This window comes from Diabrotica undecimpunctata, chromosome 9 (assembly GCF_040954645.1).
Source record: "Diabrotica undecimpunctata isolate CICGRU chromosome 9, icDiaUnde3, whole genome shotgun sequence".
In the NCBI taxonomy this organism is placed as follows: Eukaryota; Metazoa; Arthropoda; class Insecta; order Coleoptera; family Chrysomelidae; genus Diabrotica; species Diabrotica undecimpunctata.
In genome coordinates this window covers 37,469,448-37,489,445 of record NC_092811.1, presented here as the reverse complement: position 1 = coordinate 37,489,445, position 19,998 = coordinate 37,469,448, and the positions used below count along the sequence as shown (strand labels likewise).

Below are 19,998 nucleotides of genomic sequence, written 5' to 3'. Positions count from 1 at the left end.
AATCTCATGAACTTACGGTCAGTTAGTTTGTGTTAAAACTAATTTTTGAATGGAGAATAATGTATTTGTTGTCATTAAACTACCCGTCGGCCGGCGGCACTGAGTAAAGATCGTCTGGCGTAAGCAGTGTAGAAAAGTAAGTGATACAGTGCTTGAACTGCTAAAACAGCCTTAAACAGAAAAGTTTAAATTTCAAATTTGCGCATGACGCATGACTGTTTAAATGTCACTGTTTAAGCTGGACAGGAAATACTGTAGAATGTAGCGTTATGTAGAAGAGAAGAGAAAATACCCGACGAATGGAAGAAAAGTATAGTATGCCCAATCTATAAAAAAGGAGACAAACTCCAGTGCAAAAACTACCGTGGAATTTCTCTACTATGTACAGCGTATAAAGTCCTCACGTATATTATAAACCAGCGACTCCAACCACTAGCAGAAAATATTATTGGAGAATATCAGACGGGCTTCAGACGGGGAAGATCGACAATGGATCAAATATTTACAGTCAAGCAGGTCTTGAGCAAATCGTGGGAACACGACATTGATGTTCACAACGTGTTTGTAGACTTCAAACAGGCATACGATTCAGTCAGAAGGGACAGACTATACTATATATTGGCAGAATTAGCAATACCACATAAGCTGATTAGACTCATTAAAGCCACAATGGATGAAACTCAGGCATGTGTACGAATACAAAACAACCGGACAGACTTTTTCAAAATCTCGCAGGGACTAAAGCAGGGAGATGGGCTGGCACCAACATTGTTTAACCTGGCACTGGAGTATGCGGTTAGGCAAATGCAAACTGGACGAGAAAACCTACTGACCAATAAAACGGTTCAACTGGCTGCCTACGCCGATGATATTAATATTATGAGTAGAACATCAACAGGAGCACAGGAAGCATACGCAGAGTTAAAAACACAAACGAAAAGGCTAGGTCTGGAAATTAACACAGAAAAAACAAAAATAATGGTACAGACGAGAAGAAATATAATCCCACAAAACATTATGCATGAAGATGACATTGAAACGGTTGGAAAGTTTACATACCTGGGAGTAGAAATATATGCCGATGGAGCAGAGGATGGAGAAATACGAAAAAGGATAACGCAGGCAAACAAAGCTTATTTTGCCCTCTCCAATGTATTTCGGTCTAAAAGTGTCCACCGAAATACAAAGATGAGAATCTATAAAACTTTAATTCGGCCAATAGCATGTTATGGCAGCGAAGCATGGGTCCTGAAAGAAATATCCAAAAACAAACTCGACACATTCGAAAGAAAAGTACTGAGGAGAATACTAGGACCTGTGAGGGAAAACGGAATCTTCAGAATTCGATATAACAACGAGCTCTATCAACTGTGTAAGGAAACACCCCTGTCAGACTTCATTAGAATACAAAGATTGCAATGGGCCGGACATGTGATACGAATGGGAGAGGATAGGCTACCAAAACGAGTACTGAACGCCAGAATGCAGGGAAAGAGACCAGTTGGAAAGCCAAGAAAGCGCTGGGAAGACACAGTAAGCAGCGACGCACAAGCACTTTTAGGAGTCCGTGTATGGAGAAGAGCAGCCACAGACAGACAAGGGTGGAGGCAAAAAATAAAGGAGGCCAAGGCTCATTTTGGGCTGTAGTGCCGTAGAAGAAGAAGAAGTAGCGTTATGTATTAGATAAGAATAACCTTGATCAACAGTAATATCCTATATCGTTTCCAGAAACAGTTGTTTCTAATAACATTTAAGACCATCTTTACTCAGTGCCGCCGGCCGACGGGTAGTTTAATGACAACAAATACATTATTCTCCATTCAAATTAGTTTTAACACGAACTAACTGACCGTAACTACATGAGATTTGACGCCACGAAGGCGATAACGATGAAACTAAGCGCCAATTCACTAAAATTAGATTTTAGTATTTTTTAGCAATTTTCTTCAAAGTTGGAACACGCTTTTCTCGATTAGTACTGGACACAGAAAGGTGAAACAAAAATCAACGATTACAGAAAAAAAAACTCTTTCAAGTGATGGGCGTAAAAAGTTTGGTTATAATAGAACGTTAAACAGTATAATCTAATTTTTTAACAGAAGTTTCAAAAAAATAAAAAAAGTAAAACCATCATTTTAAAGGCAACATAATTTCGAATAAAGTGTCCAAATTTCGAGACATTTTGTCGGTAAATAACAGAAAAAACACTGTTCCTAGGTTTTGGTGCACCGATAAAACAGCCTTCTTTAGACTATAAAGTTAACATTGATTAATAGATAAATATACTAATAGGAAATAGAACAAGTACGAAAGTGTCTGTAATATATTATAAAGTGAACTTTAAGATGACATTTAACACACTAATTTAATTTTTAGTGTAACTCTTAGATACTTACTGAGGTGATGGTATTCTCTCTGTAGTTTTGTATTAATACAAACTTGTATGTAACATTGGTTATTTTCTTTGTCGGATCTAAAATGTTTATACATATACTCCATCTGTTACAATTTTAATATTTTAATTTGTTATTACAATCGTTTTAGAATAAGAATCCGAGATATAAATGAGGCTCTTAAAGAGTTAGGTAGGATGTGCATGGCACATTTAAAAACGGACAAACCACAGACCAAACTCGGGATTTTGAATATGGCTGTAGAAGTTATTATGACTTTGGAACAGCAAGTTCGAGGTAAGTGTTTTGTGCTAAATATTAGAGTGGAGTGAACAAATTTGGTTAGTTTCTTGGTAATTAAAATTAACAGAAATCGAATACTATAAACTGCCAGCAATGGTAGTAGATTTATTTGTTAACAGGAAGTTGACATACACAATGTTAAAAAATTTAAATATTTACGGGTTTGTAATTTTTATCACTCAATATCGTTTCGGTTTCCGTCGAAATTTTGTTTTCCTGTCGAACAGTGAAAACCTACAACTCAGCGGAATTTTCCGTCACCGACTGTAAGAGCCGCCACTATATAATTATTCGCGCTGAATTTGAACCGGAGTCGTGTGATGTTGTACAGTTTATTGAGTAAACTAAACAACAAGTGTTGCCCAGATGGGCTTAACAAAGTCTCGTACTACATTACACTTGCAGGAATCTCTACATCTATCCCCTAATTTAATTTTTTAATTTAACAAATATTTTATAATATTTGTTAAACATGAACTTGGCACTCTAAACAAGGCCATGTTTGTATACTTAGTTCGTGATAATAATTCACCAATACTTTAGCTAATGAACATCATTACAACCTTAATCTAATTTCGTGTTACTATGTAGGTAAATATATCAATTAAATCTGTTAAGTTATTCTTACACTTATTAATGAGAGTAAGGGAGGGTTGGTTTCCCTTACTCTACAGTCGGCTGAATTCGGTTTCCACATACGGAGCCTCTCAGGAAGTATCGCCTCTATGCTTGTGTCCCATTGATGGCGCTGGAACGTTTTGGCGTGAAGTTGTGAATCACGGACACTTCTGTAGTCCAGTCATCAGAGACTTGACCTCTGAAATCTTACGAACAAACTAATTTTTGCTGATGATGTCAATTTTGGGACCCCAAAAAAGATGCACAGTTTTTTCCTGTTACCCCAAGACCTAAGACCTCGACGTAGGGAGGGGAAAACGAAAAAAATCGATTTACCAAGAATCTGCAGGCCATAGAAAAAAAAATGTTTTAAATAAATAATGTAGCTAAGCAAAGTTATAAAAAATACGAATTTTTTTTAATAAAAAAAAAGTGTATCACTCCACTCTATATATTTACATTAATTGTTGCTTTTTAGTCTTCGAGATGTTCTGTTTCAAAATTGTACAGGTGATGGAAACATGCTGTTTGGTGAATTTGTTCTTGATTAATGTATATGGGAAACTAATGTTTTTACTTACAGATTATGTTGAAAAACTGTTGTTTATTCGTTAATTTAAAAGTATGGGATGGATGGGTTAAACGAAGCCTATTATAAATAAAGAAGAGTACTCATATTAGTTCAGGAAAGTAAGCAAAAAAAGTACCCTGTTTGTGACAAACGACAGTTGTTTTGAGTAGTATGGATCTCTATAAAAAGAATCTATATGTTTTACGCAATCGATCTTTTGGACTTAATTAGTTATTAAAAATTTATGTCAAAAAATGGTCAATTTTATCTTTTTTTTTGCCTATCAGCAAAAAATGAAGCATTTCAAACAAATTTGAGAGTAAGAAACTTCATAAGTCATATAAAAACCTTCAAAATGGAGTCTTTTAAAATGTTTCTATCCTTATTTGTTGTTTAGAAAGTTAAACAAAATAAGTCAGAAATTTCGGTTTTTTATATAAATGTTAATAACTTTTTAAAAATGAACTTAAAATCGTCATATTACATGGAATATTGGGAATATTACCAATAGTTTAAAAGATATTTTATGTTTTTATCACTAAGTAATTTTTGTCGTAAAATAATGAAGTTACAGTAATTCTACGGTAGCTTATCAAAGAAGATTTATTCTATCAATATTATTAAAAATATATTAAGAAAAACAATTAATAAACATTGCAAAATCATTTTAATCATTGCCCGTAGGAAAATTATTTTTCCATATTTGGAAAGCTTGCATTTTTTCAAAAATTTAAAAAAGTTGTCCTACGACAATTTAGGATGAAGTTAGTCCCTTTTTTATTTAAATTCATAGCAGCTTTGTTTATAACACTTGTAACGAATTTATTTTGCCTACCATAGGGTAAGATTATAAGGGGTAGAAGATTGGGAATAGAAATTACTGGGGGCGAAGATAGGGCAAGCAAAACAAATCGAAACTTATGCGGACGGCATGGTTTGTCAGGGTTTGTTAGGAGAGCTGGGTACGTGGATAAGTAAATGACAAGGGGTTTGGATTGGGGCAACTACATAAATATGAAACACAAGTTCATGAATCTCTTGGGACAAATAAAACAAAACACAGAAAGGAAACAGGAAACACCTCTAGCAATTTAAAAAGGACGCCACTTCGAGGTGCCTAATTATAACTATTAGAACAACTAGTTGTAACTAGGGAAATAATTATTAGAAATGCAGAACATATCTTTTTCAAATGAAACTCAAAAAAGGGTTAGTTAAAAAAATTAACAAAATGTTAAAAAAAAATTATAACATTTATTGTGTCTTACCACAAACAGTTATAAAAATAATGACACAAATTACTATATAGATTAATAGTTACAGAGTACAAGAATAACAAAAAAACTTACATGTGTCCTAGCCGTTTACATACTCTGTTGCTACAAAACTTACAAAATTGCTTGGAGGTTAATCTTCTTTAAAAATAAAACAAACTAAAGTAAAAAAAAATAATAAAGCGAGCTGTCTTATGTTAACATTAAATTTAAAACAGAAAAATTAAAATGACAGCTAAGTCAAATCCTAAAATTTACAATTTTCAATATTACAATTTTTTCAATTTTAATGAAAGCAATATATTTAAAAAAAAATGTCTGTCTTTACTTTAAATTTAAACACAAAAAGTTAACTGGATTGCACTGGAGTTTTACACTAAAGTTCTGGAAATATAACTGGAATTAAACAAACTGCTTCAGGAACAAAACAGGAACAGCGAGATTGAAGAAGCACTTATGCAACTTTAGACTGGACTTCTTAAAAAAAACAGGAAACTGGAACATCAGAATTGCCTGGAGCAAGAAAAAGGGGCAAAAACAGAAAACTTTACAAATTCGACGAATACATTTGGATCCAGACCTAAGCCGAGTGTCTTTTACAGCGACCCAAGTAAGAATGAGCAATTATCTTCTAAAATTCATCGCATAAGTTAGAATAACCAAAACGCTGGGTATAAACAAACACAAACGGGAATTGAATTAATTTGAAAACGCAGTATCGGGCGGTTTAACGATCAAAGAAAAAATATCGAAGAATTTGCTCCTGTGACATAAACAAACAATAAAATGATTTATTATCGACGTGAAAAGAACAAAATATTATTTGGGTTTTAACTTGAAAGATACGAACTAAGAAACATGGAAAAAATTCCTTGTTATTATAATGCATATATGAGGGGATTTCAATTTAATACATATACGAGGGGATTCCAATATATATCAAGGAATTTATATATCAAAGAATTTGTAAATGCTTCACACTTACGAGATTTAATTAGCGACATTTGAAAGAACACACTTTAAAGTTTTAATGTGGCACACTCAAAAAAGATTGCCGTTCAATGGAATAGTCCAAACAGCTTTAAAATGGTGTCCTCAAAATCGGCCAGCTTTGAAACTCGCCGAAGCGATGGAGGCGGAAGGAGCTGTTAACTGTATCTCTGGTTCTTGTTTATGGATTTCAACGTTTCTTTTTTAATTTGTATATACTTTTTGCATTAATTACGAATATACATTAGTTAAATGAATAAATTGTTAAATAGACCATCCAATTTGTTTAAACAATATTTTATTTTTTTTAGTAATATTTGGGGTAATTTTTATTGTTAAACATAAATACTTATGATTATTGTATACTTCTTCGATAAACTTTGTAAATACTTTATAATATATTTTATGAAAACAAAAACAAATGATCCTATTCAATTATTTCTTCAAATAATATTGTTTTATGTGTTGCTTTGGAAATAAAAAATCTAAAATAAACTAGGTTTTATTAAAACATATTGCCTGCTCTTACAAAACTGTCTGCAAGCGAATTGGACTTCATTGCAGCAATTGATGTGCCTAGTGCACTGAGAAGATGTGGGAAAATTGGGATGGATCAACTCAAATTGAGTGCTTGGAAAACGAGAATAATTTTAATATAGTATTAGCAAGAAATAAATCCTAGTTTATTTGAGATTTTTTATTTCCAAAGCTCTCCATAAAAAAAATACTATTTTTAGAAATAATTGAATAGGATAATTTGTTTTTTTTTTATATTAAATCTATTATAAATACATTATTTACTAAGTTTATTGAAGAAGTATATATTAATAACATACATAAGTACACATGGACTCAAGAGACAAGAAAACTAAGATCCATTATTGACTACATTATCATGAACCACAAAAGCTCCATCAAAGTGAAAGACACCAGAGTGAAAAGAGGGGCAGAGTGTGGAACAGATCACAAACTTGTGGTGGCATGGATGGAATTCCCCTATATCTGGACAAAACAAAAACATACATCGATTGTTACAACGGGAACGACAATAAACGAAAAGAGGCTCAAATTACATCTATTGGAGGAAGAATCAATAAAAGATTTATACAAAAGAAGACTAGACCAAAAACTAGAAGAATTCAGATATGACACGTTAGATGAAATGCATGAACACATAAAAACCTGCCTGATTTCAGCGGCCTTAGAAGCTCTTGGAGAAGACGACCAAAGGAACACCCATCAGAATATCAAATTAAGGGAAGACACATTGAAATGCATAAAAGAAAAGAAAAAACTACACATAAAATACCTAAACACCAAAAAACAGGAAGACTTAGACCTATATAGAGCGAAAAACAGAGAGGTAAAGAAAAGAGTAACAAATGAAAAGAACGAACGATGGGAACAAGCATGCACAGAGATAGAACGACATATCGGAGGAACGAGAAATTCAGAATCATGGCGAATATTAAAAGCACTTCAACGAAATAAGACAAAGAAAACCCAGATCGGCAAAATTAGTGAAAACGAGTGGCAAGAATACTACGTAGAACTACTTACAGAAAACCGTCCCCAATTTCAGGAAGAGAATATAGAACATGCAGGAAATGGGGCATACGACCAGATAGAAATAAGCCTGGCAGAAGTTAAGAGAGCAATCAAAACATTGAAGAACGAAAAAGCCAAAGGACCCGGAGGAATACCAAACGAACTAATTAAAAACGGAACGGAAAAGTTATTCCGCATGCTACATAGAATGTTCGAAAGAGGACTAAATGGAGAAGAAATACCTGCGGAATGGACACAAGCATACATCACATCCATACATAAGAAAGGAAACAGGAAAAAATGTGAAAACTATAAAGGAATTAGTATAATATCGTCGGTAGGTAGACTTTACGGGAAAATTATTAAGGAAAAACTAGAAACTGAAATAATAGGAAAAATTGGAGAAGACCAAGCAGGGTTCACAGTAGGAAAATCATGCCTAGATCATACGTACACATTAGAACATCTGATAGAGAAGAAAATGACAAAAGGTAGACCCGTCCATCTGGTCTTTGTAGATCTAAAGAAAGCATATGACTCAATACCTAGAGTCAAATTATGGGAAGCAATGAATGATCTCGGAATCCGACAAACACTAATAAAAGCAGTTAAAGCACTATACAAAGAAAACAAAGTAGCTATTAAATGTGGAAATAAAGCCTACAATCCATTTAAGACGACAAAAGGACTTCTACAAGGCTGTGCTACGTCCCCTACTCTGTTTAAAATATTCTTGGAAAAGACACTCAAACCATGGAGGAGAAAGTGCGAAGGAATGGGCATACCAGTAAGAGACGAATACCTATACACCTTAAGTTTTGCCGATGATCAAGTAGTCATCGCACAAGATGAAGAAGATCTCAGCTTTATGCTCAGAAAACTAGAAGAAGAATATAAAAACAACGGAATGGAAATAAACTTAGAGAAAACCGAATACCTAACAACAGAAAACAAGGATATGAGAAACCTAGAGATAGACGAGGGAAGACAAATAAATGGAACAGATAAATTCAAGTATTTAGGAACCATAATATCGAACCAGGGAACAACAGAAGAAGATATAAACAACAGACTGAGACAAACAAGAAACTGTATAAGACAACTAAACTCAGTGTTGTGGGATAAGAACATTACGATAAAGACAAAAAGAGAATATATAATACCCTGACAAGAAGTATCCTGACATATGGGTCCGAAAACTGGACAATAAACAAGAGAAATAGAGGTAGAATAAGAGCAGTAGAAATGGAGTTCCTGAGAAGCTGTAGACTTACAAAAAGAGACAGAATTGAAAACGCAGAGATTAAGCGGAGAATGGGAGTGCAATCAGACATAATCGACTATATAGAGGAGAAGAGACTATCCTGGTACGGCCACGTCAGAAGAGCGGACAGAGGACGCTGGATAAACAAAATCACAGAATGGAGCCCGTTTGGAAGAAGAAAGAGAGGAAGACCCCGAAGGTCATTCAGAGATGAAATCGACGAGGCTATGGAGAAAAGAACCTTGCGAGATGGAGACTGGAATGACAGGGAAAATTGGAGAAAACGGTTGAGTGAAGGAAGACAGTGAAAACTGTGGAAATCCTTAGTAGTAGTAGTATATATTAATCATAAATATCCATGTTTTACAATAAAAAATATCTCAAATACTATTAAAAAAATAATAAAAAATTAAAAAAAATTGTTACATTGTAACAAATTAGATGGTTTATTTAACAGTTTATTTATTTAAATAATGCATATTCGTAATGCACACAAAAAGTACATACAAATTAAAAAAAGAAACGTCGAAATCCATAAACAAGAACCAGAGATACAGTTAACAGTTCTTTTCCCCTCCACCTCTCTCACGAGTTTCAAAACCGGACTACATTTTAAAGCTTTGTGGACGATTCTGTTGAAAGGTAATCTTTTACGAATTTGGCATATTAAAACTTTAAGTATGTTCTTTCAAATGACGCTAATTAGGTCTCTTAATTAATAGAAACAAAACTGCTGTGAATTAAAAAAAGTGCTACAGTAGGCGGTCCTGTAGATTAGCACGACGTTTCATACTGTGTTTCTGTATTTTTAAATCTAAAAAAAAATATGAATTATTTCAAAAATCAAAATAACAAATTATAGTCAGTTTTGACATTTTGTTTATCTAATGGCCACCCCTCATTAGGTACACAAATGGACTCTTCCGCTGTGACTGTATATGAAAATTTTTAAAATGTTTACTTGTAAACAACTTGTATTTATATGAAATTAATTTTATATGAAATTATGAAAATATAAATAAATATCATTTAATAGTAAATTTAATTATTAAAGTAATTACTACTTTAATGGGAATAAGCCGTGGTTTCCAAAGTGGAGTTCATTTTTAAAAAGTTATTAACATTTATAAAATATACCGAAATTTTTGACTTATTTTGCAACTTTCTAAGCAACAAATGAGGATAGAAACATTTAAAAAACGCCATTTTGAAGGCTTTTGTATGACGCACAAGTTACTGATTCTCAAATGTTTCATTTTTTTGGTGATAGACGAAAAAAGCTAAAATTGACAGTTTTTTGACCTTAATTTGCTAATAGCTAATCAAAGTCAGAAAATCGACTACAAGAAACATGAATAGGTTCTTGTTATAGAGGTCTATATTATTTAAAACAACTTTCGTTTGCCTGAAGCGGTCAGTGTCACGAGAACGATCTTCTTTTCTTGGACTATATGAAGCGTAGGTTAATTTGATATACCTCTAGATATGACCGCTGAGTGATCTCTTAAAACAGTTAAAAGAGATGCATAAACGACAAAATCCCTTTCACAAATATGGTACAAATAATAGATTTTAAAATTTTTTATGTTAAAGAAAAAAAGTGTGACTCCTGTCACAATATGTGCCAGAATGACTAAATACAAGAAGTTAGATGACAAAGAACAATAAGTTCGTTAACAATTGTTAAGTGGAAGAGGATACTACTCGAATATGACGCTGGGAGATGGTTAGACGGAACATATCTGATAGATGGAAACACTTGGATGAATCAATTCGTCAAGCACCTAAAAATTATGGCAAACAAAAATAACGATGGTAATTGGATTGATTCTGCAATTCAGAAAACGAAACCAATATCTTGGCACATGAAACAGTGACTGTTTATAATGTTATGTTTTAACAATTTGTATTTGTTCATTGTCGTGAATTTGTTACAGGGCGTCCATAGTCATGTCTTCAAGGAATGGGTAATGCAATGTGATGTACCTCAGAAATACTGTATTAATTCATAAATTATTATATATAGACAAAATTTTCTGATACCAAATACAGACCTATTTGAATATTTAATGCTAAATGATTCATGTTTTTTAAATATTTTTTCTGTATTCTATATTAGAGTTTTTTCTGTATTCTCTTTTGCGAGTGACATAAATATTTTTTACACTTCTCATTCAATACAAACCACTTGAAATTTTATACAAGGTTGGAACTCCAAGAACTGATTAAAATGCCCTAAATATTAGTTGTATTCAGATGGCGAAGTTTAGGTCACTGTGACTATTTAGTGTTAATTGTTCTTGTAACGTATATGTATCTTTAGTACTCATTAATAGTATTCAGTAATACTCCAATTTGCCAAATATTTCTTTCGATTTTCTGTCTTAAAAAAAGGTATTAATAATAAAATTGATAAATAAATTCATGCCAAGCCAGGAAATTTTTCCCGGGACCGAGGGCCATTCTTTCGTTGTTCCTTGACATATTCGAGTTTATAAGCATCAGTCAACATATCCTTTATATTCGGTGTAGGGGTATCCTGCCTGTCCATTAAGGAATTAAAAACATAATTCTGATACGAAATACAGAGAATTTATGACCTTAAAATGGAAATTATTATTTATTTAAAATTGGGGGTTGCTAGTCAGTGTCTGTGAGGACTTGTTCAGTTGCTATCAAGTCTGTTCAGTTGCTATCAACAAGTCCTCATAGACACTTCGTCTAAGGACTAGCAACCTCATTGGAGCCCTACGTTGCCATGTGATCAATTCCTTTTTTAACTTAAACATCATAGTTTTTCAATATCAAAGATGTAATTAAAAGTTAATCTAACTACATTTAAAGGGCTTTTACCCATATATTTAGTGGTTTCAAACATATAAATCCAGATAGCACTGATGATGGAATAGTTATTCCGAAAACGTTCTGTGATGTAGTCCGATATGGTTTTTATGTTAATATATCTTTTATAAAGGAATTTATTAAATAAAAATTAATAAGACACGTATCACTTATTATATCTACAGTTGTGTTACCTAACTTAGCAGTGTTGTCGATATAAAAGGTGCTCTATGTGTTTCCCATTTGAAAGCCTAGCATTCAATACCATCTTAGTCACCTCGGGGGAACAATTAAGGGTCTAACCACCTTCTGTTGTCTCCGGGTGCCCTGTAGAGGGCTTCGAATATACTGTCGAGAGCTCCTCTACTTAAGTCCATTTTCGGGTTATGGACTTGGAAAATATTTATCTTCGGTGTCTTGCCTTGAAAAAGGCAAGATATTTCTTACATGACAATTTCTTCGTCGAAATAAAACACCAAGTTAAGTTGAAACAATTCTCAGCCACAGAGTATGGAAAATAAATGCAGGAAGCAGAGCCCCGAGAGCACTAAGCTCTCGGAGAGCCCGTGAGGGACTGACCTGGCTGACCTGAAAATCGCCAATATTTATATGCGCTGTTCGAGCGATAAATAGGGATTTCCAGGTTAAGAGCCAATGGGAAAATTCGAGGCGGGGCGATGCGCATCGAAATGCGTACTAGTCCACAGACTATCGCATTCGATGACACTTATATGTTCTGTTCTTCACGTTCATGATACTTATACAATCGCTCGTTCAATTGTCGCACAGTCAGTACTAATCAGCGTTGTATGGGCGAGTCTTTTGCCGTCAACGGCGACTCTATACAGAATTTATTATTTATTGGGAAATGAACACAGTTAAATTACTGATCACTCAGTAGAAATTCAACAACAAATAATAAAAGGAAAAACGGCATTCGTTAGGATTAGAACCATTTTAGGGAACAAAGATATCATTTAAAACAAAATGCCGTCTGCTGAAATGCTACATATTCACAGGTTTGCCGTACATAACGGAAGCATAGATATTAACTACTAAGGTAACGATGAATCGTCTCAAGGCTTTCGAAATGTATTCTAGACATATCCTATGTACATGGTGGGTTGACCGTGTTACCAATGTGTCTTGCGCAGAATGTGGAATGAATGATGCCTTCTGCAAGGTTCAAAATATACGGAAATTGTATAACACTACTACCATTGAGCCGTCATGTGGCAAACAAAGTCAAGATTGCTACGATGAACACCAATAGATGTTTAAAGCCATAATCCTGTATCTGTACAATAAGTGTCCAAGTTATCATAATATGTAACCTTTATGTTGTTTTGTTGCTTTCAAATAACACATGAAACTTGTTTAAAAATGCATTGAAAAAAAGATGTGGAAGTTGAAACGTCACATAAAAGATAATTTTATTTTATTTATCTTAAATAACAATATAATAATATGTCATACATTTTTTGAAAGATCTTGTATCACCCAAGAATTTTGAAATGATATCATATGCTACATATTGTAATTTAAAAAAATATTGATGGCGTATTTTTGATAGAAGTCAATAACAAACAAGAAGGTGGGAAGCTGAAAAAATAAATTGATGTGTTCGAGCGTTTTCTATAAAATAAACGTTTAAGAACATTGAACAGTCGCCATTTTGAAACAGTATAAGAAAATAAGAACAAGAATCTAGGAATATAGTTAGCGACACACTGGCTTTCAAGTGAGGTATTAGTTGCAACATGATTTAATTTAAAATAATTTTACAAAAGGGCACAAGTCTGCCATTTTATATGATTACGTCACTAAAACAACATAAAACAATGTACATACGGCCCAATTTGATTTTAGCCGTAAACATATGCGCAAATCAAGAAGAGAGCATGGCAGCAAAGACAGAAAAGATTGTCTCAAAAACCACTGCACATCTCAAGGTCAGAGACAAAGTGGATTTGAGTACAGGTGTCATTAAATTTGATTGCACTGTGACCTAATGATAGAACTACCTTGCTTGATACTTGTCAGAAGCTTGCTTTATTATTAGGATAGGTAAGGATACTTTGTTTCGAAAGGATATGAACGTGATTTGTTCCCATTTAGCTGTCTTCAGGTTTGCTCTTGAATTTGTTTGTGTCGCACAGTACAAGGCAAAGCAGCGCCGAAAACGTCACTGGGACAAGTTTTCGTTGGCGGTTGTTAGCGAAGCATCTTGGAGGCTGTTGAGATGGAGCCGCTGTTATCGAATCAGAGGTGAGGAGTTCTGACTGGATTTGATGTTCTTTCCAGATGAGTGTTGTGTATGTGTGTGTTTTAGGTCTAAGTGTGACAGAGGCTGAGTCTCTAGTTACTATTGTTCCTGCAAGCCGTTTTTACGTCTACGTCCAACTTCAGACCTAGTGTATTGCACTATAATTCTTGTTATTGATCGTTTGCGCTAACGGCCAGGCCTCATCGCAGTTTGATAGCCAGTCTCAATCAGTGCTAAGTCAGTTGAGAAAATAGTTGCGGCTATTCAGGTACAGACGGTATTCAGGGGACGGACATGTATCATTGAGTAGTGAGATTGGGAAACCACAAAAACCAATATCCTCCTATCCGGGATAAGAAAAATGATTGGGTTATAAGTAGGTACGGTAAGCTAGCGGAGTAGCTTCGAGGATGTCAGCGTACTCACCCGGGAGTTCGTCAATACAAGACTGCATTAGAATGGACGGTATGTGAAGTTTTTTGTTTTTTAGCTTCCGGGATCGTACGTGACCATAGAAAGAGCAGGAACTTTTTAGGGTTTCTTGGGTGTTCGAATTGGGGCCGTTTATGATTTTGGGGATTTCCCGGATGGGAAACTCCAGGGTTTATTGTTTACACTAAGCAGGATTTTATGTTCAGCAGTTATCAGTTAGCAGTTGTCAGTTGTCAAATGCAATGGAAACTCCTTTTTCTAATACTTAGGTGGCATTTAATTATATTCTAAAACTATGTGCCGCTCCGTTCTACTATTCCTCATGTTTATATTCCTAATGTGTAAATGTTTTTGTTTTTTAATCAATTCAGCATTAAATATTTTTAAGCTACTTTATACATTTAATACATAATTAGATATTATAAATTTTATAAAATAGTTAATACAGTTTTTTCTTGGTACTCTTGCAATGTAAGTGTCAAATGGCATGTATCTATCACAAATTTTGATTTTTTTCCTTTTTCTTAAACAGGGGACAATGTGAGTAATGTCAATACTGTGAATGGTTTGATGATTTCAGAGCGGAATCTTAATCCAAAAGCAGCTTGTTTAAAGAGGCGGGAGGAAGAAAAAGCCGAAGACGGACCTAAATTAGGTCCTGGACCTCATCATATGCTCTCTGGGCCACACTACCCCACATTACCTGTAAGTATTTAACTGTATGTATATACTAAATTATTATTAATCGTACAATATTAAGAAAATTCTACTTATTGGTTGTCACTTTTTTAAATGCTGATGTAAACTGTTCATGTCACACGTTTTTATTAAAGTCACTGTTAACTTCACTATTACACGAATGGTCAATTGATTTGATAGTTCTTCAACAGACTTCTGTATCTACGATTTAGTTTTAGTACCAGATAGGTAACCCTTATGTACCATAAAACCTACGCCTCCTATACATTGTTTATTGCCGGAATTGTATTGATACAAAATGTGCCCTGATTTTAGTAGAGTTCATTCTTTACCTTTTTAAGCCTCCTTTCGCATAAACCTAAATGTCCCATTTTATGATTTATAACTCAATGACTGCAATCAAGTTCTTCTTGTTACTGTTCTAGATTATCTCCTGATCTCATAGTTCTGATATTATATGTTTCGATGTACATTCTGTGTGTACTAAGCGAATTCTTCCCTCCCTAAGATTCCATGAGGCAGGGCCTTTTCTGGGTGTAGGATTATGCATTACATGCTCCACCCACTTGGGAACCAATCCCTTTCTCTTTAGTATTTATTCTCTATTTGGATTCTCTCTAGTTCTTGTTGGGAGCTTTAAAACTCTGGTTAAACGGGTTGGTGAGTTTATATCACAATATAGGAGCCAGTAAAACTACTTCTGTTCTTCCTCCTAGTATCCAATATGGCACCCGTCCAGGATCGATCAATATACACCATAACACGGTACTGGAAATGTTTACCATTTCTAGAAATGTTTATTTACCTTCCGATCTAAATCTGTAATGTCAGCGTTAACAGGTATACCTCGTGTAGGGTGTGGCTCTTCACCACGTGTTACGGCCTTGACTAGAGAAGAGGCTAAGACTCCACTTGAGAGTTATATCCGCTTCATCTAGCGCTGTGTACTTGTGAGGACCAGTGTTCAATCATCCCGATACTACCTCTTTAAGCCCACCCATCACCTGCCTGCTATTAAAACTATATTGTATCACCTATGATTGTTATTTTGTATTTTTTATTAATTCGCGTAAACGTCACCGTCTCCAAACATGTTCAACAACTGAATTTAGTGACTATTAAAAATACTGTTTGTGCGTGTTTATATAGTTATATTACAAGATCCCACTGCATGATCATTGCATTCATAACGTAGTTCATCAAACTCACATTTTTACATATATTTAAAATTAGTAGAATTAGTAGTTTTTAATTCAATTAATTCACTCACAAATATTGCAACAGAATGCCTCGATGCATAAAATGTATAGCCAATCACTTGTCATCCGAATGTCCAAACCCAACACGAATTAAAGATGTGAGGTGCACAAATTGCCAAGAGAATCATCCTGCCAACTACAGAGGCTGTTTGGTCTACAAAGAGCTCCAAAGAAAACAATTTCCAAAGTTGAGGAAAATACAATCTCATTGCCCGCCAAGTTCCTCAAATACTCGTCGCTCATCTGTTACATATGCAAACGCTGTGGAGGGACCAAATCATACTACCGCATCTGTCTCAAATACTACACAGGAAAAACTGAATACAACAGAAACAAGTAACAGTTTAGAATTAATGGTCCAAAAACTTATGGAGAGAATGGATAAAATGTTCGACCTTCTCATAACGAAATTATCAAAACTTAATGTTCAACCCTAAAATTAAAATTGGATATTGGAACGCAAACGGCCTCACAAACCATAGTGAGGAGATTAAGGCATTTATAAAGATAAATAATCTTGATATCATGATGGTCTCTGAAGCTCATATGACAAACAAGAGCCATTTTAGTATGCCAGATTTTTGCACCTATGTCACACCACACCCAATGGGAAAAGGTCATGGTGGAACTGCGTTAATCATTAGAAGTAACATAAAACATCACGAAATAAATAAAGTGTGTGAAATTAACATTCAGGCAACCTCTATATCTGTAGAACTCAGTAAAGGACACATAACGATGTCAGTTGCGTATTGCCCCCCTGGTAAAATAATTAAAGAGGAACATTTTTCTAGTTATTTCAATGGGCTTGGCCATCGCTTTATTGCAGCAGGTGATTTTAATGCAAAATATACAAGATGGGGTTCACGATTGATAACAACACGTGGAAGAGAACTTATTAAAATAGGTGAAAGAAATAAAATAAGATTTACTCACAATCAATTTAATTTTACTACCAAAACGACGGGTTTGGTAGTAAAATTAAATTTATTGTAAGTCTTATTTTATTTCTTTTACCTATTTGAAATCACAAGCACACAACCAACACATTCATAACTTATTAAAAGTTTAAACGAAAATAACTTGACTACAATTTCTACTGGGCAACCAACCTACTGGCCTACAGATAGAAAGAAAATACCCGATCTCATCGATTTTGGTATCATAAAAGGAATAAGTAACAACTTTTTAGATATTAAACCTTCCTTTGAACTTTCGTCGGACCATTCTCCCATATTTATTGATGTGATGGAACATGTATATAATACAAATAAATACCCCATGTTTTCAAATCATAAAACAAATTGGAGTCTGTTCAGATTTAATATTTAAAATGCAATTAACTTAAATCTTCCTCTTAAAACAAATGAAAATAGTGAGGAAGCAGTTCATCACCTTACATCAATCATTCAACAGACAGCTTGGAGAGCAACTCCAAATCTAAATCAGAGTAATAACTGTGAACCATATCCACATCATATAAAAAAATCTTAATCAACGAAAAGAAAAAACTAAGAAAACAGAGGCAAACTTCCAGATCTCCTGAGAACAAACCTGAACTGAATAGGGCTACTCGTATGCTTAAAAGAGAACTACACAAATACAAAGATCAAGTCATAAATGAATTTCTTGAAAGTCTCACTGCTACGGATTACACAAATTAGTCTATTTGGAAACTCTCTAAGAAACTTAAATATCAGACTAAGCATGATGGTTCCATTAGAAATAAAGATGGTGATTGGGCCAAGGCCGATGAAGATAAAGCACAAGCATTCGCTAACCATCTCAACCAAGTTTTTCAACCTCACTCCAGAACTATCTCAAAGGAAGAAGAATTAATTCACAAGAACTTAGATGTACCCCACCAGATGTCATCTTCTATAGAAAATATCAAAATTAACAAAATTAAAGAGTTAGTTAAACATCTCAATACTAAAAAAGTTCCAGGGTATGATTTAATATCGGGAAAAATCTGCAAAAACTTACCCGAAGAAGGATTTCGGCTGGTTATGTACATATTTAACGTTATACTAAAGTTAGGCTATTTTCTGTTTCAATGGAAAATGACACAAATTATTCTAATACCGAAACCAAATAAAGATCCACACGAACTATCATCCTATCGTCCAATCAGTTTGCTTCCCATTATCTCTAAGATATTTGAGAGGATACTCCTTCAAAAACAGTTCAAAAGGTCCGTGTGTGTCAAAGGGCGATGGAGCGTGCTATGTTGGGCGTTTCACTACGAAACAAGATCCCAAATCGCCAGCTACGACAAAGAACAGGAGTGGCTGATGTAGTAGAGAGAGTAGCAACACTAAAATGGAACTGGGCAGGTCATGTGGCTCGAATGACAGATAATAGATGGACAAAGCGGATACTGGAATGGAGATCAAGAGATGATGCCTACCGAAGCAGAGGTCGTCCACCAACACGTTGGACTGACGATCTAAAACGTTGTCATAGGAATTGGATGCAAGAGGCACAAGATCGAAATAGATGGAAAATTATGAGGGAGATCTATGTCCAGCAGTGGATAAGCGAAGATTGAATGATGACTCCTTCAAAGAATGAATTCTATAATCGACAGACAAAAGTTAATACCTGATTATCAGTTTGGATTCAGGCAACCACATGGATTGGAGAACAATTGAGCAGGTACATAGAGTTGCCAAAGTAGCAAGAGATGCAATTGAAAAGAAAGAATACTGCACTGCAGCCTTTTTGGATGTCTCACAAGCATTTGATAAAGTATGACATAAAATAAAATCTCACTTTCCTCATTCTCTGTATGCACTTCTGAGATCCTATCTTACCAATCGATATTTTCAGGTCAGATGCAATGAAGCAGTATCAAACATATCTCCAATTCTATTGGAAGTACGTCAGGGGAGTATATTGGGACCAACTTTATACTTACTCTATACGGCAGATATTCCCACAAGAGTAAACAGCACAATTGCTACCTATGCAGATGATACTGTGATAATGGCTTCTAGCTCGGTTCCTGTTACAATGAACTAGAGAAACGGTTAAAACTGTGGCTAGTTAAAGTAAATAGCAGTAAATCAGCACATATAACATTTACTTTAAGAAAAGAGAGTGTACCATCAGCGACTGCAACTAGAATTAATATACAGGAAAAAATACTTGGGAGTATATTTTGACAACCGACTAAATTGGGGAAAGCACATCTGGACAAAGCGACTGCAACTAGAATTAATATACAGGAAAATGTATTAACCAAAAATCCAAATTAAGTCTACGTAATAAATTATTACTGTATAAATGTATTCTAAAGCTAGTTTGGACCTACGGTATACAGATATGGGGTACAGCATCTAATTCTCACTTACTCAAACTTCAGCGTTTCCAATCTAAAGTTTTGAGACATATTACCAATGCACCGTGGTATGTGCCTAATTATGTTATACATCGAGACCTTCAGATCCAAAATATTAAAGACACCGTTATCTCACTCAGTGGCACCTACAAAAATCGACTACTGAACCATCCAAATACGCTTTCCCAAGACCTACT

The 19,998-nt window shown here is 34.5% G+C and overlaps 1 protein-coding gene across 12 annotated transcripts in view; it reads left to right on the top strand.

Moving 5' to 3' along the window:
* da (transcription factor daughterless) overlaps positions 1 to 19,998 on the top strand; it is a 333,346-nt gene that overhangs the window by 298,074 nt on the left and 15,274 nt on the right. For 9 of the 12 annotated variants that reach the window (XM_072543231.1, XM_072543227.1, XM_072543226.1 and 6 more), the window contains 2 exons: positions 2,545 to 2,690; positions 15,033 to 15,205. In XM_072543231.1, the coding sequence (XP_072399332.1) occupies positions 2,545 to 2,690; positions 15,033 to 15,205 (319 nt within the window). The remainder of the gene's footprint in view (positions 1 to 2,544; positions 2,691 to 15,032; positions 15,206 to 19,998) is intronic. The other 3 variants (XM_072543230.1, XM_072543228.1, XM_072543236.1) reach the window with 1 other exon arrangement.